General features: G+C 44.7%; 1 protein-coding gene across 1 annotated transcript in view; it reads left to right on the forward strand.

Annotated features, from left to right (window-relative positions):
- COL23A1 (collagen type XXIII alpha 1 chain) overlaps nucleotides 1-12764 on the forward strand; it is a 469247-nt gene extending 456483 nt beyond the window's left edge. Inside the window, exons 21-29 of the mRNA XM_020998825.1 lie at nucleotides 261-317; nucleotides 2415-2441; nucleotides 2991-3053; nucleotides 3154-3207; nucleotides 5198-5224; nucleotides 5982-6035; nucleotides 6187-6273; nucleotides 9824-9862; nucleotides 10371-12764. Coding sequence (XP_020854484.1) covers nucleotides 261-317; nucleotides 2415-2441; nucleotides 2991-3053; nucleotides 3154-3207; nucleotides 5198-5224; nucleotides 5982-6035; nucleotides 6187-6273; nucleotides 9824-9862; nucleotides 10371-10373 — 411 coding nt within the window. The 3' untranslated portion in view covers nucleotides 10374-12764. The remainder of the gene's footprint in view (nucleotides 1-260; nucleotides 318-2414; nucleotides 2442-2990; nucleotides 3054-3153; nucleotides 3208-5197; nucleotides 5225-5981; nucleotides 6036-6186; nucleotides 6274-9823; nucleotides 9863-10370) is intronic.
- Nucleotides 12765-18869: the final 6105 nt, after the last annotated feature.

The following is an 18869-nucleotide window of genomic DNA, read 5'->3' on the forward strand; positions in this document are numbered from 1 at the left end:
AGAAATGCCAAGACCATAGTTGTTAATCCATCGGAGTATCCTGTGACAGAGGCCTAGGAGGAAGTGGGGAGAAGTAGGGTAGGAGTAAGGTGTGCTTAGAGATCTCAAAGCTACCTTGCCAGCCTCAAGAACTGAAGGTATTTTCTCCCCCTGGGGTTCTGGACACACACAGACACACACACACACACACACACACACACACACATGCTATATCTTGCCTTTGAATTCTGACCAATTTGCCTTTGTTTTCCATTTCCTAGGCCCAGATTCTAGCAGAACCAGGGCCACCTGGCTTACCTGGCCCCCCAGGTCCTATGGTAAGGGCTGTTTGCTACAAACTTTTGACCTGGGGTAACTCAAGAACAGCATGGTATTAAGGAAAGGGTACTGGATAATCCAGATTTGAGTGCCAGCTCAGTTACTATATGTATGACTGGGGCAAGGTGCTTTTCACTCTGGGCCTCAGTTTCCTCATCTGTAAGATAAAAAGGTGGGATAGGTGACCTTCAAAGTCATTTCTAGCTCTAAATCCTATGGAAAGGAGGCTACCTTGGGGCTAGGAAGGGAAAGGGGGTGTGGTGGGAACACACTCCCTCTGCCTAGTGAGACATCTGTTCTGCACGTGCATGAATACGCACATACCCCCTTCTGAAGGAGCTATAAATGGGGAGTCCTCATTTTTCTAGAAGGGAGGGAAATAAAGGTCCAAGGGGAGGCTGTTTGGCACAGCATAAGGAGGGCTGGGTTTGGAGGCAGAAGAACTAAATTCAATCTCAGCTCTGACATGTATGTCCATGTGACTTTATGTAAGACACTTAACCTTTTTGGGCCTCTGCCTTGCCTTCTGATCTGGCAGGGTGATTCAGTGGAAAGAGCATTGAAGCTGGAGCCAGAGGAACTGGGTTGTAATCCTAGCTCTGATAATGACTGCCTCTGCCCTTGGGCAAGTCACTGGGCCCCAGTAGCCTCAGTTTCCTTGTCTGTAAAATGAGGGAGTTGGACTAAATGACTTCTCAGATCCCTTCCAGCTCTGGATCTGTGATCCTATGACCAGCTAACTTCATTCCAACTCTGAATCCTGTGACTCTGAGAAGAGAAAAGGACACAACTCATTGGGTTCCGTGGAGGGAGAAGGGAAGGAGAAGAGAGGGAAGGGGGAGCTAAGGAGGGGAAAGGAAAGAAGAATGGAAAGCCCCAGCTAATCAATTTACCCACTAAGTACTTGCCTGGGGGCTCCCAAGGTTAGCAGAAACTTGAAAAGAGAGTTCTTCTCTAGGGCCAGAGGATCTCCTTTTTTACAGGTGAGGGAATCTGGATAGGGCAGATGAGGGGCAAAGGTGGTGGCCAAGACTCAGGAAAGCCTGAAAACCAGAGCAATGGCTCCTTTCTCTGTTCTGAGCTGAAGCCTAGACCCCTCCCTGTGGCACCATGCAGAGACCCACACACACCCCACTCACAGGATCATCTACAGGAGAAGAGCAGACAGGGCTGTCCCTGTCTCCTAGACCCCAAGAAGTGTTCCTGGGCACGTTCTTGGCTCATTTCACTGAGATTCCTAGCTAAGGCAGGGGAGAGGGAAGCCTGGAAAATTACATTGGAATAGCTAAACCTAAGGGCCCTAGAATCAGGGATGTACTGAAGCCAGCTGGAGGAAGAGCTGATTGTTAAATGTGCAGGGTGAACATATTGGCAAACACTACAGATCAGGGATTGATTTGTTGTGTTGTCTAGACAGGAGAAAATGTTAATAATGCAGACTAAACTTAAAAGTGTGTCATGCACACACTTTTTTTTTTCCGGCTAGTTATTAAACATTTCCCAGCACAAGTCCAGAGATCTCAATCCACCACTACTCAGAGTGTGGGTATGGAAAGTCCTGGCCCTGTCTCCCTCACAGAACTAACTGCTGAGATTAGAGAGAGGAAGAGAGAGGGAAGAGAGAGAGAGAGAGAGAGAGAGAGAGAGAGAGAGAGAGAGAGAGAGAGAGAGAGAGAGAGAGAGAGAGAGAGAGAGAGAGAACATTTGTCAGGCATTTCCAGTGTGCCAGGTATAATGTTCAAGATGCAAATATAGGCAACTGAGACAGTCCCTGCCCTGAAGAAGCTTACATTCTAAGGAAAAACTACAACACATAAAGGGAAACTTAATTGGGGGAAGAGGCGGGAAGGAAGGGTGCCTGGGGGCAGGGGGATGTGACAAGAGGGGTGGGGAATTCCGGGCCTGAGTGAGAGGAAGCCTGGCTGAAGCTCTTCTTAAGTGTTGGTCCAGATGAAAAGGGAAGGCCCCAAGGCAGGTAGCGATGTGGCAAACTAGGAGAAAGAAAGGAAAGCCTTAAACCCTTATTAACATTTCTTTTGCCTTGAAATTCTGCCTTCTCAATTGAATCTAATGGCTTTTCCTTTTCTCCCTTGAAGGGTCTTCAGGGAATCCAGGGTCCTAAGGTGAGTAAGTAAATTTGGTTAAATTGTATTAAAGGAAGAGGGAGAGCTTTGTGAATGAATTGACTATCATCCCAGAGCTTTCCCTTAGAACGGGAGTGAGGGGTTAATAGCCTGAGTTGACCCATTGCTTTAGGGCAAAATCCCCAGACTGCCATAGGGGAAAAAAAACTTCACTTCAAATATAAATTTCTAAGTTTGATGACGATAGCAGATGACAGACAGGATGACATAGTGAGCTGGCCTCAGAGTTAGGAAGAATTGAATTTGAGTCCCACATCCTATCTGTGTGACCCTGGACAAGTCACCTAACCTGTCAATGGCCCAGCAACCCTCTAAGGCTATGAAACCAGATCTCAATTGGTAAAAGAAGTGTCTCACTTGTAGCTTTCTATACCAATAAAACATTTTTAAAATAAAAGGTTAAAAAATAATAGCACCTAAATTGTTTCTAAACTCGTTGTACCCTAATGATTTTTAAAAGGAGGGTGTTACTTTGCTCTCATCCTTGTGGATCTATAGCACTGAGCACAGTGCCTTCTTCATTTCCAGGGCTTGGATGGTGCGAAAGGGGAGAAGGGTGCCACCGGAGAGAAAGGCTCCAACGGGCTGCTTGTGAGTTGACTCTCAGTGCAAATTCAGACGTTCACTTTTTACTTGTGTGTTCCAATCCCACATTCCCAAAAGTCTCCTAATTCTGTCCTTTTCTGTCTAGGGACCAGCTGGCCCACCTGGCCTAATTGGATTACCCGGAACAAAAGGAGAGAAGGTAAAAATTCTTGTGTCCACCAACCCTACAGGCTTTCATTCATTCATCCATTTAACAGACCTTTCCTGGAACCTGCTGGATACAGGGTCCTATGCTAGGCTCTACTAGGAATAGGTGATAATGCCACTGTAGGGCAACTAGGTGGTGAAGTGGATAGAGTCAGACCCAGAGTCAGGAAGATGAGTCTTCCCGAGTTCCAATCTGGCCTCAGACACCTACTAGCTGTGTGACCCTGAGCAAGTCACTTAACCCTGTTTGCCTCAGTTTCCTCATCTGTAAGATGAGCTGGAGAAGGAAATGGCAAACCACTCCAGGATCTTTGTCAAGAAGACCTCACATGGGTGATGAAGAGTTGGACATGACTAAACAACAATGCCACCGTATTCTGCCTTCATCAGACGTCCTCTGGAGTATTACGTTCAGTTCAGGCACCATATGTTCTATAAAGGACATTAAGAAACTGGAGAGTGTCCAGAGAAGAGCAACCAGGATGGCGAAGGGCCTTGAGTCCCTGTCCTGTTAGAACTGGTTAAAGGGACAAAGGTTGTTTGATCTACAGAAGAGAAGACTTGGGGGGTGGAGATGACAATTGTCTTCAAGTATTTGAAGGGCAACTACTTAGGGGCAGCTAGGTGACACCATAGTGCATAGAGCACTGAACCTGGAGTCGGGAAGACCTGAATTCAAATCCAGTCTCAGACACTTCCTAGCTGTGTGGCCCTGGGCAAGTCACTTCACCTCTATCTGCCTCAGCTTCCCCATCTGTAAAATGGGGATAATAATAACAGCTACCTCTCAGGGGAGTTGCAAGGATCAAATGAAATAATTTTTGTAAAGCACTTTGCAAATCTTAAAGTGCCATGCAAATGCTATGATTATGACCGTTATTATCATATGGAAGAGGGATTGGCCTTGCTCTATTTGGTCCCAGAGAGAACTAGGACCAAGGGGAAGAGGTTGCAAAGAGGCCAATTTAAACTGGATATTAGGGGAAAGTTCCTAACAATCAGACCTGCCCCAAAGTAGAAAGGGTTCCTCTTCCTCGAGGGCCTTCAGGCATAAGGCAGATAGCCACTTGATGGATGGTTTAGTGAGATACGTACTCCTCTTATGTATGGGTTAGATTAGTTGGGCACCGATGTCTCTTCCAACTCTCAAATTCTGTGATTCGTTTGATCTTCTCAACAGCCTGTAAAGAAAGTAGTACAAGTATCATTACCCCATTATAGCCATTACGCCCATAATCCTTGGCAGGACCGAGGATTAGAGGAGCTAAGTAACTTGTTCAGAGTCACATGGCGAATACTTGGCAAAGCTGAATATTCCTTTTTTTTAATTAATTTATTTTGATTGATCAACAATCACTTCCATATAAAGCTGAATATTCTTAATCTCCTTTAGGAATATAGGATCATAGATTATCAGGGCAGGAAGGGACCTTAGAAATCATCTAAGAATTAGATTCTAATTTCACCTCCCTCATTTAACAGATTAGGAAACTGAGTCATAGAAAGGTTAAGTCTTTTTTGTTTTGTTAGTTGGTTTTACTGAACTCTTCTTCTTCTTCTTCTTCTTCTTCTTCTTTGGAAGGGCTCTCTGGAAGAAGAAGGGGGTAGGGCAGGTAACCTGGGAAATATAGGTGGTATAAAGATATAATATAGGAATAAAAATTTATTTTTAGGAAAATTAAAAGCAGCTCCCAAAAAGATGTGAGATACTCACTGACTAGGTCTTTTAAATAGACATCATCTAAAATACTGAGTCAGCAAATATTACATGCATTCATCACCAAGCATTACTGTCCTTCTTAATACCTGTGTGACCTTGGGCAAGTCACTACCTCCCTGGTCCTCAGTTTCCTCTCCTGTAAGGATGAGAGGGTTAGATGAGATGGCTTCTGAAGTCTCTTCTAGCTCTAGATATGTGACCCTATAAAACCCGAGCAAGGCCTTCTAAATAACTTGTTTCCATCCTCTCCCTTTTATTCCAGGGCAGACCTGGTGAGCCAGGATTGGATGTAAGTTTCTCACTGCTTCCCCAGACTTGGGATTGTCAGTGGCATCCCCAGGAAATTCCCAGAACATGCCCCTGTTACATGGTCCCTCTTGGGGATGGGGGCAAGGGGAGGTGGTGATCGGGTACCAGAAGTTCTCTTCTTGGTGTATGTAAGTTATCCACTTCCTGGTGGATGATGGATAGTCCATAGTGAATCATGCAGGCTGCCCTATTGGTTCCACTCAATGTGTTTATGGATGATGGAGCCACTGTGCCTTTAAGACTGGTCCAGTCCTAAGGGGAAGAGTCCATGACTGAGTGATCCTCTACAGAGCAAATAGGGACATCGAGGGCCTTTTCTACCTCCCTGGGAGATGAGACTGGGGCAGAGGCAAGAGAAAAGTCTTGAGCCAGAAGTGGAAGTTGAGATGACCTTCCAAGAATTACCCAAGCTCTAAACTAAATAACTCACTCAGCCCCACCCCACCCCCACCCCTCCTGGGGCCAGGAGTTGTCTGGGGAGAGCCATGACTTAACAAAAAGCACATTGCCCACATCTCTGCCTCAGGCCTTTCCCCAAAGACATGTATGATGTCTCTGTTTGGAAAAAGAATGATCATTTCCTGACTCCACTAAAACCCACTTGTCTCCATTTAGATCACATTTGTGTGCATTTTCCCAGTACTCAGGGCATTGGTATCCTTGCACGTGTTCAACTTAACAAGGGAGGCAGGGTTACCTTCTACAAACTCCCATTGGATCTTCTGTCTTTTTCTTAGGGTTTCCCAGGACCCCGAGGAGAGAAGGGAGAGAGGAGCAAACAAGGAGAGAAGGTGAGAGCTGGGGCCCAATTCCCCTCTGGAAAATGGGATTAGATGACTGACCTCAGAATGGCTGTGAGCTCCCTGAGCTGGGACCGAGCAGGCCCAGGGCCTCTGCCTCTTAGAGGAGCCATTCCTAAAACAAACAATTTTCTATCCACAGGGGGATCGAGGGGTTCCTGGCAGAAAAGGAGCAAAGGGACAGAAAGGAGAGCCTGGACCCCCTGGATTGGATCAGCCATGTCCAGTGGTATGTGGCCTCCTAGCTGTGGGGAGCAAGTAGGTGGGGGGAGTTGAGGCTCTGTGCCCACACTGAGCTGTGTGACAGTGAAAATGGATCCTCTGTGGTGGACTTCCTTTTTCATTGCAGAAGACTTAGGTCCAAGCTACTGAGACCCTCTATGCCTCCTTCCTACTGGACAGCTAAGACACATCTAGTTGTTAGAGAGCAGCCGGGGCTGAGAGGTTTAAGGCTTTACCTAGGCATGGTGCATTCATCATTATTCATTCCCAGCATTCAGCAGTCACTTCAAAAGCAGCAAATTATAACTTCTCCAGATAACACCATGGTTACCATGAATCTTGCTTAGTTTCTTCAGCAAGTCCCTCAGGGTTAAGGCAAAGAAGTGTATTTGACCTTACAGATATCACTGAGGCTTGATGAAGAAACTGGGATAGCTAAAATGATACAGTCATCATCATTATCAAGACAATGTGGTGGGGCAGCTAGGTGGTTCACTGTGGAGCAGAGGCCGACCCTTCCAGCTCTTCCTGGTTTCAAGGCCAGCTTTCTATACACTAGACATGCTGCCTCTGTTGTATGTATGTATGTGTGGGTGGTATGTGTGTGTGTGTGTGTTTTAAGACATGTAATACATAATTGAAGTTCCTCCTGTGTCACTGAGTGATATAGCCTCCCAGCCCTGTTTACCTCCCCCCACTGCTTCTGCTCCCACTCCTGGATTCTGTCCGTATGAATAAGCTGTTGTCTTCAAAACAGGAAAATCCAAATTACAAAGGAATGAAAGGAGAGTCAGGCTCCCTGGGCCTGGATGGGGCCAAGACTCCCTGTCCTGTGGTATAGTATCTGCTTTCCTGTTCTTTCCCCCCTTGCTTTCCCCTCCCCGTATCTTCCTCTCTATTCCATTTCCTCTCCCTTCCCTTCTTTTCCTTGCATGAGACTTGTAGTTGACCTGCCTGGGTTTGCAGTGCCCTCCTTCCCAGATCTGAACGAAATGTTCCCGGCCCTAAAGCTATTCCTTGGCTCTTACACAGAAATATATCCCCAGAAAACTTACACCTGTTATACACACATGCATCTGTGTTCCATATCAACCAACCCCCCAATCCTAACCTTTCCTGCCAGTTATATACGTGCCCCTTTTCCTTTCTGCCTGGCATCCATGCCATTCTGGAGAATGTGTGTCCTCTTCCTGGGTTAGGGACCAAGGTTAGGGAAATGCTAGCTGGGGAGCAGCAAGTGGGGTGGGAGAGCCCAGACAGCCCCTGCTAATGCTCAATATTCATCCTAATTGAACCTGAGCTTTTGACCTCTGCAGGTCAGATCCCATTACAAAGGATTTCTAGTTGGTTGTGGGTAAGATTGGGTCTTGGCCCGAGAGTTCTCTTGGTCAGAAAGTTCTCTACTTAAAATACAATTTAAGGAATTAAGTCATCAGAGACTACTGCCAGACAGGAAGTGGTAGAGCAGCCACACTCAGGAAAAAGATGCCATTGCTAGTCTGCCGGGCTTCCCTGGGCCCTGAGGTCAAGGCAACACCTGTAGATGTTGGGCAGATATAGGGGACCCTATCTCCCCTTGGGAAGAGGGAGTGAGAGTAGGAATTAGATCTTGTTAATGCACTTAATTGTGATAGAATGAGCCCAATTTAATGTAAACCAGCTCATCAACGAGCTTTCATTCTATTTATTTGAAATTTGTGGGGATTATGTTCTTAGGAATACACTGAGTAGAGAAGGGAAGAGATCTATCCCCAGGAAGCATTCAGAAGTAAATCAATCTATCATCCTCCCCGTCCTCATACAAAGAACTGCCTGACAGAAATGTAATCTCCCACTAGGAGCTGGGGACAATGGCAAAGGGTGTGAGGGAGCCCTGGCAGAACGATCAGGATGTGGGATCTCTACCCCACCCCACCCCCCTTCCACCCCCCCACCACCGCCACCTCCCATCCTCCCCCTTCCTGACTTCGGCCACATGGTCTAATTTATATGGATCTTAGGCAATGTTCATAGAGTGCCATTGAGGCACGAAACCAAGATCTCTTGCTGGGAAAATCCCAGGCTGTGTGAAGCAAGGTCAGGATTTGGGTCAGGGGGAGAGAGGAGGCTCACTTCTGCTTCCCTCCATCTACTGAACCCACAGAACCATTCCCCAGACAAGACCCCTGAGGGGAGACTTTCCCCTTCAGTTAGCATGGCCAAGGAAAGGAAGGCAAGTGACTGATGGGAAACAGGTTACAAAGAAATCAAATTTCATACGATGCCACCCCCCTCCCTCTTCCCCGAAGACTTGAACATGGCCTCCTCCTAGACCTGACTCTCCCATCCCATCCCAGAAGCCTTTGCACATACTGCGCCCAGGAAGGCGTTTAGCTACAAACAAGTACTGGGCTCACCAACGAGGAGAGCCAGAGCACCAACCCCCCCTTAGACTTACAAACCATGTCCCTGTCTCCCTGCCACCGACACCCCCTTCGCATTCTTTGTGGTTTCCTAGTGGGGATTGGGATAAGCAATATACCTTCTTCTGTCCCATCCCAGGCACATTCTCGCCAAGCATAGTGCTTCTGTTAGTGCTTAACGAAGTCTAATCAAATTGGACTTAATTGGAAAATGGGAGAAGGAATAGATAACTTTTATCTAGGGAGGGTTTCAAGGAAGGTTTAATTGAAGAAATGGAAATAGCTAGGCCTTGAAGGAAGTCTCTCCCTACTCCAGCCAGTAAAGTGATTTTCCTAAAACGCAGGTCCTACTGTCACCCCCTACTCAATAAATTCTCCTGGCTCTCTGTTGCCTCCAAGAGCAAATACAAAATGCTGTTTGGCTTTCAAAGCCCTTGATGACTGAGCCTCCTCCCACCTTTCCAGTCTTCTTACACCTTACTCCTCAATCCAGTGACACTGGCCTCCTGGCTGTTCCAACAAACAAAATGCTCCCTCTCTCTGCTCTGGACATTTTCTCTGCTATTCTCCATTCTTGGAACATTTCCCTCCTCCACTCCAACTCCTGACCTCACTGGCTTCCTTAAAGTACCAACTAAAATCCTAGCTCCCACAGAAAACCTTCCCTAACCCTTCTTAAATTAAGTGATTTCCCTCTTTTAATTATGTTCTGTTCAGCCTGCATATAGCTTGCTTTGTATATATGTGTTTTGCATGTTGACTCCCCAATTAGATTGTAAGCTCCATGAGGGCAGAGACTGTCTTTTGCCTCTTTTTTTGTATCCCCAGCACTTAGCACAATGCTTGGCACATAATGTGAATTTTTTAAATGTCGAATGATTGATTAATTGCAGCGGATAACTTGCACAGATGGAGGGGAAGGAAAATCTCACTAGGGGCCTCTCTCCCACTCTGGGGAAATGTCAAGGTTTCTGGGAAATGGATCAGTACTTCTCTTTGGTTTCAGAGTGACTTGACTATGTAGATTTGAGTTGTTTTTAGTTGAATTCCATTACCACCTCCCTTCCCCATCTCATCCACCTTCCGTGCTAGATGTCCCCAAGAAGCCTTGTGGCCCTGCAGGGGACTGAAGCTTCCTTCTCTCTTCTTCTCCAGGGGGCTGATGGACTGCCTGTGGCAGGCTGCTGGCACAAGGTAAGGGAACAAGCATTTAAGGCTTTTTGATTGGACATTCCTTCATGGCTTCCAGGGACAGCCTGGGCAAGGTCACTTTGTAACTGATGGATTGTCCAGAAGTGAATAAATCAGCCACACACATGCCAAGATCCTTCCTACTGCACTCCAAGGAAGAAACCAGCCTCCCCTCTTCTCTCTCCCTTTCAGGCATTCCCAAAATCCCTGTTTCCCTTCTAAGGGGAAGTTGGCCAAGAAGCCCCAGCAAATCACTGTATCCGGGCCAGATGGGGGAGGAGAAAGGAGGAAAGATTTTGGGAATCACCTGTTTTCTTAAAGGAAAACTGACTATAATGAAGTGTTTTAGATATTTTTTGGAGACCGCCTTCCCCTCTCCCCCCAGACCCCACACATACACCAAGCTGGTGGGAATTAGAGAAGGGTGGGATTGGGACAATACTGGCTGAGGTATTCTAGATTTCCCAGATAAACCCTTTTACCAACTCCACATCTCTCTGTTCTTTTTCAGTGATTCCTACTCTTCCCACCTGAAGCTTGTACATATTCATGTGACATACTTCGCTCTACTTCATTTTTGTAAAAAACAAACGAAACAAACAAACAGTAATATATTGATTTTTTTTTTTTTGCTGGATGTTGCCATTTGTGGATTTTTTTAAAAAAAATTTTAAGTTTCCAGAATGGCTGAGAAGTGACTTTCACCCACTTGGCTCAGACTGGCCTGAGCTTTGCATGGCATGGAATCTTAGCCTCTTCCTCAACTAAAGGACTTAGCCCAGGTCTCCAGCTCAGAAGAGATGGATCCCTGGGCTCTTTGTGTGAAAGGAAAGACTCCTGGGAACTGTGACTTGTCATCCCTTTGCTTCTCCATAAAGCAAAGGAAAGCACTCCTGATTTGGGGGAGAAAGGGGGCCAGAAGAATTCAAGCTAGGAGACCACAGACACAGCTGAGTTTCGGCACATTTGTTCACCTCCCATTTGAAAAAGAAAGGAGGAAAAAAATAAGACTTCTAACTACCCCCCAAATCCAGCCCATGGCTTCATCCTTTGTGTGCCCTATACCCCAAAGCCAATGGAAAGAATATGGTGCCAGAGATGATCCGCATCTTTCAAGATGGCTCCTGGAGCTGCTAAGATTGGTGTCAGGGGCTGGAGAATCTGCAAGGACTCAACTGAGGGGCTGCTTTCTAGTCCTACTTTCCTGAAGAACGGGGCGAGAACAAGGCAGCTGCCCCAACAGCACTTCTACACACACACACACACACACACACACACACACACACGGCTGCCATGACCTTCCAACCTAGGCCTTCCTATCAGAAAAAACTCCTTTTGCCAAAAGTCTTGGGCGGAGTCTTGAAAACGTGGCAGGTCAGGATGAAGTACCTCCATTCCCTGGGGGCACTTGTTGCTTTCGAACTCCCCATCTTCTGCTAGTCACATCCTCCCTGACTTCCCTGCAGAAGCCCTTATGCCTTCATGGAACCCTCCATCACAGGCTGCTCCTGGGCAGGCATGACACACCAACTTGGGACTGAAGTTTGCTTGTCACTGTCCCTTCTTTCTCCCTTCAGTGGCAAAGCTTGGGCCCCAGACCTTCTCCGTTCTTCCCTTTCGACAGGGAGTTCTGGCACAAAGCCATCCATCAATCAGCAAACATTTATTAAGTTCCTTTTCAGTACCAGCCGCTGCGTTAGATGCTGGAGTCTGCCCTCAAAGATTTATTTCATCCAGACATCCTCCCCACTGCAGAGCCCAACAGATTCCTGGAACCTTCCCTACCCTCTCACAATTCCAGCTTGAACTGGTGTCAAAGTAAATTTCCATTTTCTGGGCACACCCAGTGTGCTGGGCATTGACAGTGCAAGGCAGGAGGTGGGACGGAGCTAACTCCTGCATGGAAAACTCAAATGCATGTTATATAGACTGTACTGGATAGAGGTTTTCTTTACACTGAAAATCCAGTGGTTTGTGGTAGCAGGTGGGAATCCCATGCTCCTTTGCAGACATTGTTTAAGCTTTGAGAAATAGTCATTCAATTTGACATGCATCGGCAGTTCTGTGAACTATGGCTGCGAAGGTCCCATGGTCACTGATACAGGCATACTCAAGGGAACAAGAAAGGCGGGTTCAAAAGGTTTTCAAGGATGTAACTGTTGCTGACCTTATGACCCAGCATCATCCTGGCCCAGCCTTTTGGGACACTCTGAGCCTGGGGTGCTCAAGTCACTTGCTGTATAGCCCAGTGCACGAGGGACTTCCAAAAGGATATATGCAATACAGAAAATATAAACAAGCATGTGGGGAAAGAGACACAGGTAACTTATAAAGCTAACAGTTCTGCCACAATGATGTCTTCCCAGCCTCTGTAGTTCTTTCTCCTGGCAACAATTTCAGCTCTACAGCTACAGTATAAGGGTCAGGATTAAAAAACAAACAAGCAAAAAAACCCCACCATTCCCGTGGCCTGGGAGTTCCATGCTTTTATAAACTGGCTGGAGTCAGTCTTAATAATAGGAAAGAGGCTGATGCCTTTCTAAGGCTCTTGGCATCAGCTCCTGCTTTCCTGCCCCCAAAGGTCAACTACCTTGCCTCGCTGGTCGTGCTAATGTTGCCTTGGCCTGGATTGCTGGCCTTTGTGTATGTCCCTTGGGACCATGCATCTGTACTGGTTAAGCATTTCTCCTGATGAGTCTTACAGCTTTTCAGGACTAAGAATAGATTCTGCAACCCAAATTAGGAGGGACTTGAACCAAGAAGGGTTTTTATTTAGGCCAGGAAAAAAAAAAAAAAGGTGTTCCTCATCTAACAAAAGTACAAAGCTACTGGCTTCATTTACTATTAATTGTTTTCTGTTTCTTTTGTAAATTAATGTCTAAGAATGTAATAAACTATAAGGGTATTTCTGGATGTGAAATCTTTACAAGCTGCGTGACCGCATCCTGCATAAGTGCATTGATTTCCCCTTGTATGACTCTTAGCCCAAATAGTTGCTCCCTAGCATCTCTTCCGGGAGGTTTCTCTTGCCATGCAGACACAGGAATCAGTAGGCACTTCAGCTCTTCTTCATGTACGATGTTATATTAAGTCTGATATAACAGACCAATTGCTACTCGTCCTAGTATTTGCTGTGTGCATAGGCTAAGGATCAGCAGAAAGCATGTTGCAGACCACAATGGATACATATAGAGGATACAAAATCAACATCCTGGGAGGGGCATCATGGTTTTTTTGGAAAGAGCACTGACTCTGAAACCAGAAACCTGAGGATCAGACTCTTCCTCCAATGCTTATAATCAATGTGACTTTGGGCAAGTCACTTAACAGTCAGGGGTAGCTAGGTGGTACAGTGGATAGAGCACTGGGTCAGAAAGAGCTGAGTTCAAATATGTTCTCTGATACTTACAAGCTGTGTAACCCTGAGCAAATCACTTAATCTCTGTTTGCCTCAGTTTCCTCATCTGTAAAATGGAGATAATAATAGCACCTATCTCCCAACATTATGAGGATCAAATGAGATAACATTTGTAAAATGCTTAACCCAATGTTTGGTACATGGTAAATGTTAGCTATTATTTTTTAATCTCCCTGGGCCTCAGTTTCCTCATCTGTAAAATTAGGGGTTTTGACTAGATGACCTCCAAGGTCCCTTCCAGTTCTAAATCTACGGTCCTGGGTATCCCACATGTTGCTCTCTCCCATTCTTTCTCTTATCTACACTCACTCCTCTGCAGACCCACATCAAATAACCTGTTTGCTGCAACTCACTCTGTAATCCCCAAATAGTGTCTAGACTCTGCTTCTACTACCACCAATTGCCTTTTTTTCTTCCCTAGCACTCCTAGATACCCTTGTAGGAATACTTGCACAATCGACCAGGACAGCTACAGGAGTGAACTTTCTCTCCATACTTCAAGCAACATACATTCATCCATATCGTGCCATGCCCCTCTCAAAGTCCGGTAGCTGTACCCCAGTCTTCTGACACAGGGCTACAATGAGTGCTACCAAGAAAATGCAAGCAAGAGAGCTTAGTGCCATCTCAGAAGGTTATTTGGGATGATAATAACAATAATAACAACAACATTGCATTACATTTGCATATGATTTTTCCAAAGCATTTTCACATATGTTACAGAGAGGTGGGGGAGAGAGAGAGACAGAGAGAGAGAAAAAGAGAGAGACAGCGAGGGGGAGAGAGAGAGAGAGAGAGGGTTCTCTACTAGGTAGCTAGGTAGCATAGTGCATAGAGGCTGGGCCTGGAGTCAGGAAGGCCTCAGTTCAAATCCAGCCTCAAACACTTAATTGGGTGAACACAGGCAATTCACTTCACCTCTGTTTGCTTCAGTTTCCTCAAACATACATACATCAGGGATAATGATAGTACCAACCTCACAAAGCTGTTTCAAGGATCAAATGAAATAATATTTGTTTTTTGTTTTTGTTGTTGTTTTTTAAAATTTTATTAATTTATTTTGATTTATCAACAATCACTTCCATATGCTACTGAGTTTAAAATTTTTCTCCCCCTTCCTCCCCACCACCCTCCCCAAGATGGCGCACAATCTGATATAAGCTATACATATACATTCCTGTTAAACATCTTCACATTAGTCATGTTGTAAGTAAGAATTAGAACCAATAGGAGGAACCATCAGAAAGAGGAAACAAAACTCAACAGAAGAGAAAAAAATAGCAATTCAACTTTCATAGTTTCCATCACGAGGCATCTGGGGATGTCTTAGATCCTTGTATTGCTGGGAAGGGTTAAGTTTATCAATATTAGTCATCTCACAACGTGGCTGTTATTGCGTACAACGTTCTCTTGGTTCTGCTCACTTCACTCAGCATCAGACCATACAAGTCTTTCCAGGTTTTTCTGAAGTCAGCCTGTTCATCATTTCTTTTGGCATAATAGTATTCCCTTACATTCATATACCACAACTTGCTCAGCCATTCCCCAATTGATGGGCATCCTCTCAATTTCCAATTCTTTGCCGCCACAAAAAGAGCTGCTATGAATATTTTTATACATGTGGGGCCTTTTCTCATCTGTATGATCTCTTTGGGATATAGCCCTAGAAATGCTATTGCTGGGTCAAAGGGTATGCACATTTTTATAGCCCTTTGGGCATAGTTCCAAACTATTCTCCAAAATGGTTGAATCATGAAATAATATTTGTTAAAAAAAAATGCTTAATACGGTGCTTGGCACATAGTGGGAGTTATATAAATGCTTATTCCTTTTCCTCCCCACGACCAAAGGTGTTCAAGCAGAGACAGGATAATCCCTTGAAGGGAATGCCATGAACTAGATGGCTTCTGAGATTCCTTTCAAATTTAGGATTTTATCATCCCATACATATTAGAACTGGAAAGGACCACAAGAGATATTAATTCCCAACTACCTATTTTACAGAGGAGGAAAGGGCTACATAGAAAGGTAAAATGACTTGCCTGAGGTACAGCAGATAATCATAGTTGAAACTAGGACCTAGACCTACTTTTTCCCCAAAACCCTTCAACACATACACACACAAACAAGCACCTATACCCAGGGAAAATAAACCATAACTTCTGTCTTTCTGAAGAAGGCAGGGTTTAATACTAGAAAGTATTGCAAAGGACTGGAAGGGTTAGAAAATTAGAATTGTACGTAGAAAACCACAGTCAAACCCACCAAAACATAGTTTTTATTTTAAAGAGAGAGAGGATGAAAAAACCTATTGACTTAATTGGGACTATTATGTTGAGGGATGAGGGAAAGATCGGTGAAACCAATTTTTTAGTCTCCTGAAGTATTAATATGTCGGTAGAGTCAATTGTATATTCTAACTTAATTTTCCCATCACCTGGAAATTAGCACATCTGTCACTGTGAAAATTTTGTGTTGTTAAGTCATGTCTGACTCTTTGTGACCCCATTTGGGGTTTTCTTGGCAAAGATACTGGAGTGGTTTGCCATTTCCTTCTCCAGCTCATTTTACAGGTGGGGAAACTGAGGCAAAGAGGATTAAGTGATTTGCCCCAGGTCACACAGCTAGTGTCTGAGGTAGCTTGAACACCTTGGGGTGGGGGGAAGGGGAAGGACTTGTCTTCTAACTTTATAGGTGAGTAAATTGAGAAGCAAAGCAAGTGAGTGACAGGAATAATGAACCTGGGGCAATTCCCAAAACTACAGAAGGAATTCCTATATTGACTAAACCAGACATCCTTCCCATATGGTGTAATAGAAAGAACCCCGGACTCAAAGTCAGAGGATCTGAGTTCAAATACCAACACTATCATTTAATAGTTGTGTTGATGTGGTGATGGGACCTGGACCCTGAACTTTCCAATACATTTTCAGCTGCCCAGATCACTGGGGCCTCTGCCCAAATTACTTGATACTCCTTAATCCTATCTAGATCTTTTCACTGTTGCACCTGGCCCACCCCAGGCGATTTACCACTTCTTAATTCCATCCAAATCTTCTCAGTCTTTTTTGTATATAAATATCAGTCCCATCTTCATCAAATTCAAAGACTCACTAGGAACTCTGCCCAGTGTCACAAATAAACCTTGCTACTTTGACTGAAAGAAGGCTTGAGTGGTCGAATCCTTTCAAGGCAGACCTCCTGTACCCTTGCATTTTGGGGTTCTCAGCACCCCAAACCATAACAGTGTGACCCCAGACTTCCCCTCTCTGAACCTCTGTTTCCTTATTTGTAAAATGGAGCTATAATACCTATACTACCTGCTTCACAAGATTACCATGAAGAGAACGCCTGTTCAATCTTAAAGAGATAGAAATGTAGGCTATAATTATTTTCATAAAATCAAAGTTCTAGAGTTGTGAGGGAACCTAGAGATCTTTTAGTTTACAACAATCCAGAGAGAATAAGAAACAAAACTAACATATAATTATAATGACTGAGTTTGTCCCCAGAGGAAAGTTTTTTAAAGCATCCCTTTGCCATTCTTTGTACATGTGGTTGACTATGGGTGTGATATCATATACTCTCAATTGCTCGATTTTGCTAAATTCCTTTTTTTCCCCTTTTTTCATTCTTTTGTAACAGGGGGATAGCTCAGTGGGTAGAGAAAGGGATATGTTTGGAAAATGAAAGTGATATAAAAGCAAAAAAAAAAATTAAAGGAAAAATAGTGTTTTAGGCCCCAAATGTATCAAAACCAATTTTTATTAATTTATCATTCTAAATTCAAGAACCATTCTGCTTAAGGGAGAAATGTACAAACTAACATAGTGTCCTCATGTCCTAAGACATCCTTCTAACACAAAATATTTGAAGTAACATTGATAGTCATCTTGAGGAAGGCAAATTTTATACTAAGATAAAACACAGTTGCACAGTTTTGGATTAACATTCTACTTCCCCAGAATAGAACAAGAGTCAATGAATCTTTCAGGATGCCTCTAGTGAATCATCCTGATAAAACCACTCAATCTCTCTTAGACCATTCCCTTCAAGGGCTTGTCCCCTAGCTGGTCACTAGTGACCTGAAGTAGGAGGCCAATATCCCAATAGTCAATGTCGCAGTCCTTTCAGGAAATTGAGAAAGAGGGGACTGCCCTCAGGTCATTACTCTAATGCCTTCGGGTGGTTTAATCTAGGGTTCCCTACCCTGGCCCAGGTCTGGTCAGTTGCCTTGATTACTTCAAGGGAGGAGTCCTTGTTGCTGATTTCGAGAGCAAGGAGCCAGTTTCAGAATTGATAGTTAAAGAAAGACTGATAAGGTAATAAGTATTCCTCTCTCAGATTGGTCCAAAGACTTCAGATTAAGGTAAATTTAAAATATTTTCTTCATATTTCTAAAAGGGGTTGTCTGCTTCCACAATCTCAATTTAAAAAAAAAATTGAAGGCAAAAAAGAGATCTGGTCTAACCTCTTCGCTTTGCTAATGGGGATGCTGAATTCCAGAGGAGAAAAGAGTGTCCAAGGTAACACAGCCAGCTAAGAGTAGGGTCAGGACCCAGTTGTCCTGATACTCAGAACACACTTGCTTTCCAAAATTGCTCAGCAGTCTTTTAAGTCTGACTTTTCCAGTCTGAATAATAAAGTAACGACTCCATGTGGACAGTTTATTTTGAAATAAAGTATTTTCCATCTGAGCCCAAAATGCTGTAAAATGTTGGCGGGGGTGGGGGGGGGATAGGCCTAAATGGCCTTTGCAGTCCTTCCTGGGGCTAGGCTGAGGATCCTCTGATGAAGGCCACAGAACGTTTTCACCAGCAATGAGTCTTCATTCCAACCCAGGGGGTGAACCATGAAACTGCTGAGTGCTGCAGTTTTCAGAAGACAAGCTCAGATCCCATCTGTGGCTTCCAAAATAGCTGCTTCTACATCTGCTGCCCTCCATGGTTCCAGTGCATTTGTGTGCTCTCTTGCTAGTAAAAGCATTTCAAACTCATGGTAGAAGTTTTGGGGAGTGCTTGAACCAGCGATCAGTGGAGCTGGACAGAGCCCTGAACTGGAGGCAGGAGACCTTAATTCTGGTTTACAAAAATGTGCATTGTGCTGCGTGGTTTACAAAGCACTTGATTATGTTTTCTCATGGGGTCCTCCTAGCAGCCTGGTGAAGTAGATTGTACTTCCCAGATTACTGTCCCCAGTTTACAAAGGCTGGTGTGGTGTAGTAGAAAAGGGAAGGGGAAGGGAGGTTCAAATCCTGGCTCTGTTAATTACTACTTGGGTGACCTTGAATAAATCATTTCCCCTTCCTATGCCTTAGTGCCCTCATCTGCAGAATAAAGAAGCTCTGAGGTCCCTCCTAGATCTAAGTCTATGATCCTAGTCTGGGTTCTGTTATTGATTTTGATTTGTGATCTTAGGTAAATCCCCATGGCCTCCCTGGGACTGAAGGAGTTAGAGTAAGTGGTCGCTAAATTCCTACAACTCCTTAGAGCTAAAATGGGCCCCATGATTATTGGACAGCTGCTGCCATCTAGTGGTTCAGGCCCTCATGGTTGTGTGGAGTCACTCAGGCCACCAGTTTTATTTGAAATT

Source organism: Phascolarctos cinereus, unplaced genomic scaffold, assembly GCF_003287225.1.
Source record: "Phascolarctos cinereus isolate Bilbo 61053 unplaced genomic scaffold, phaCin_HiC Scaffold_2;HRSCAF=192, whole genome shotgun sequence".
Lineage (NCBI taxonomy): Eukaryota > Metazoa > Chordata > Mammalia > Diprotodontia > Phascolarctidae > Phascolarctos > Phascolarctos cinereus.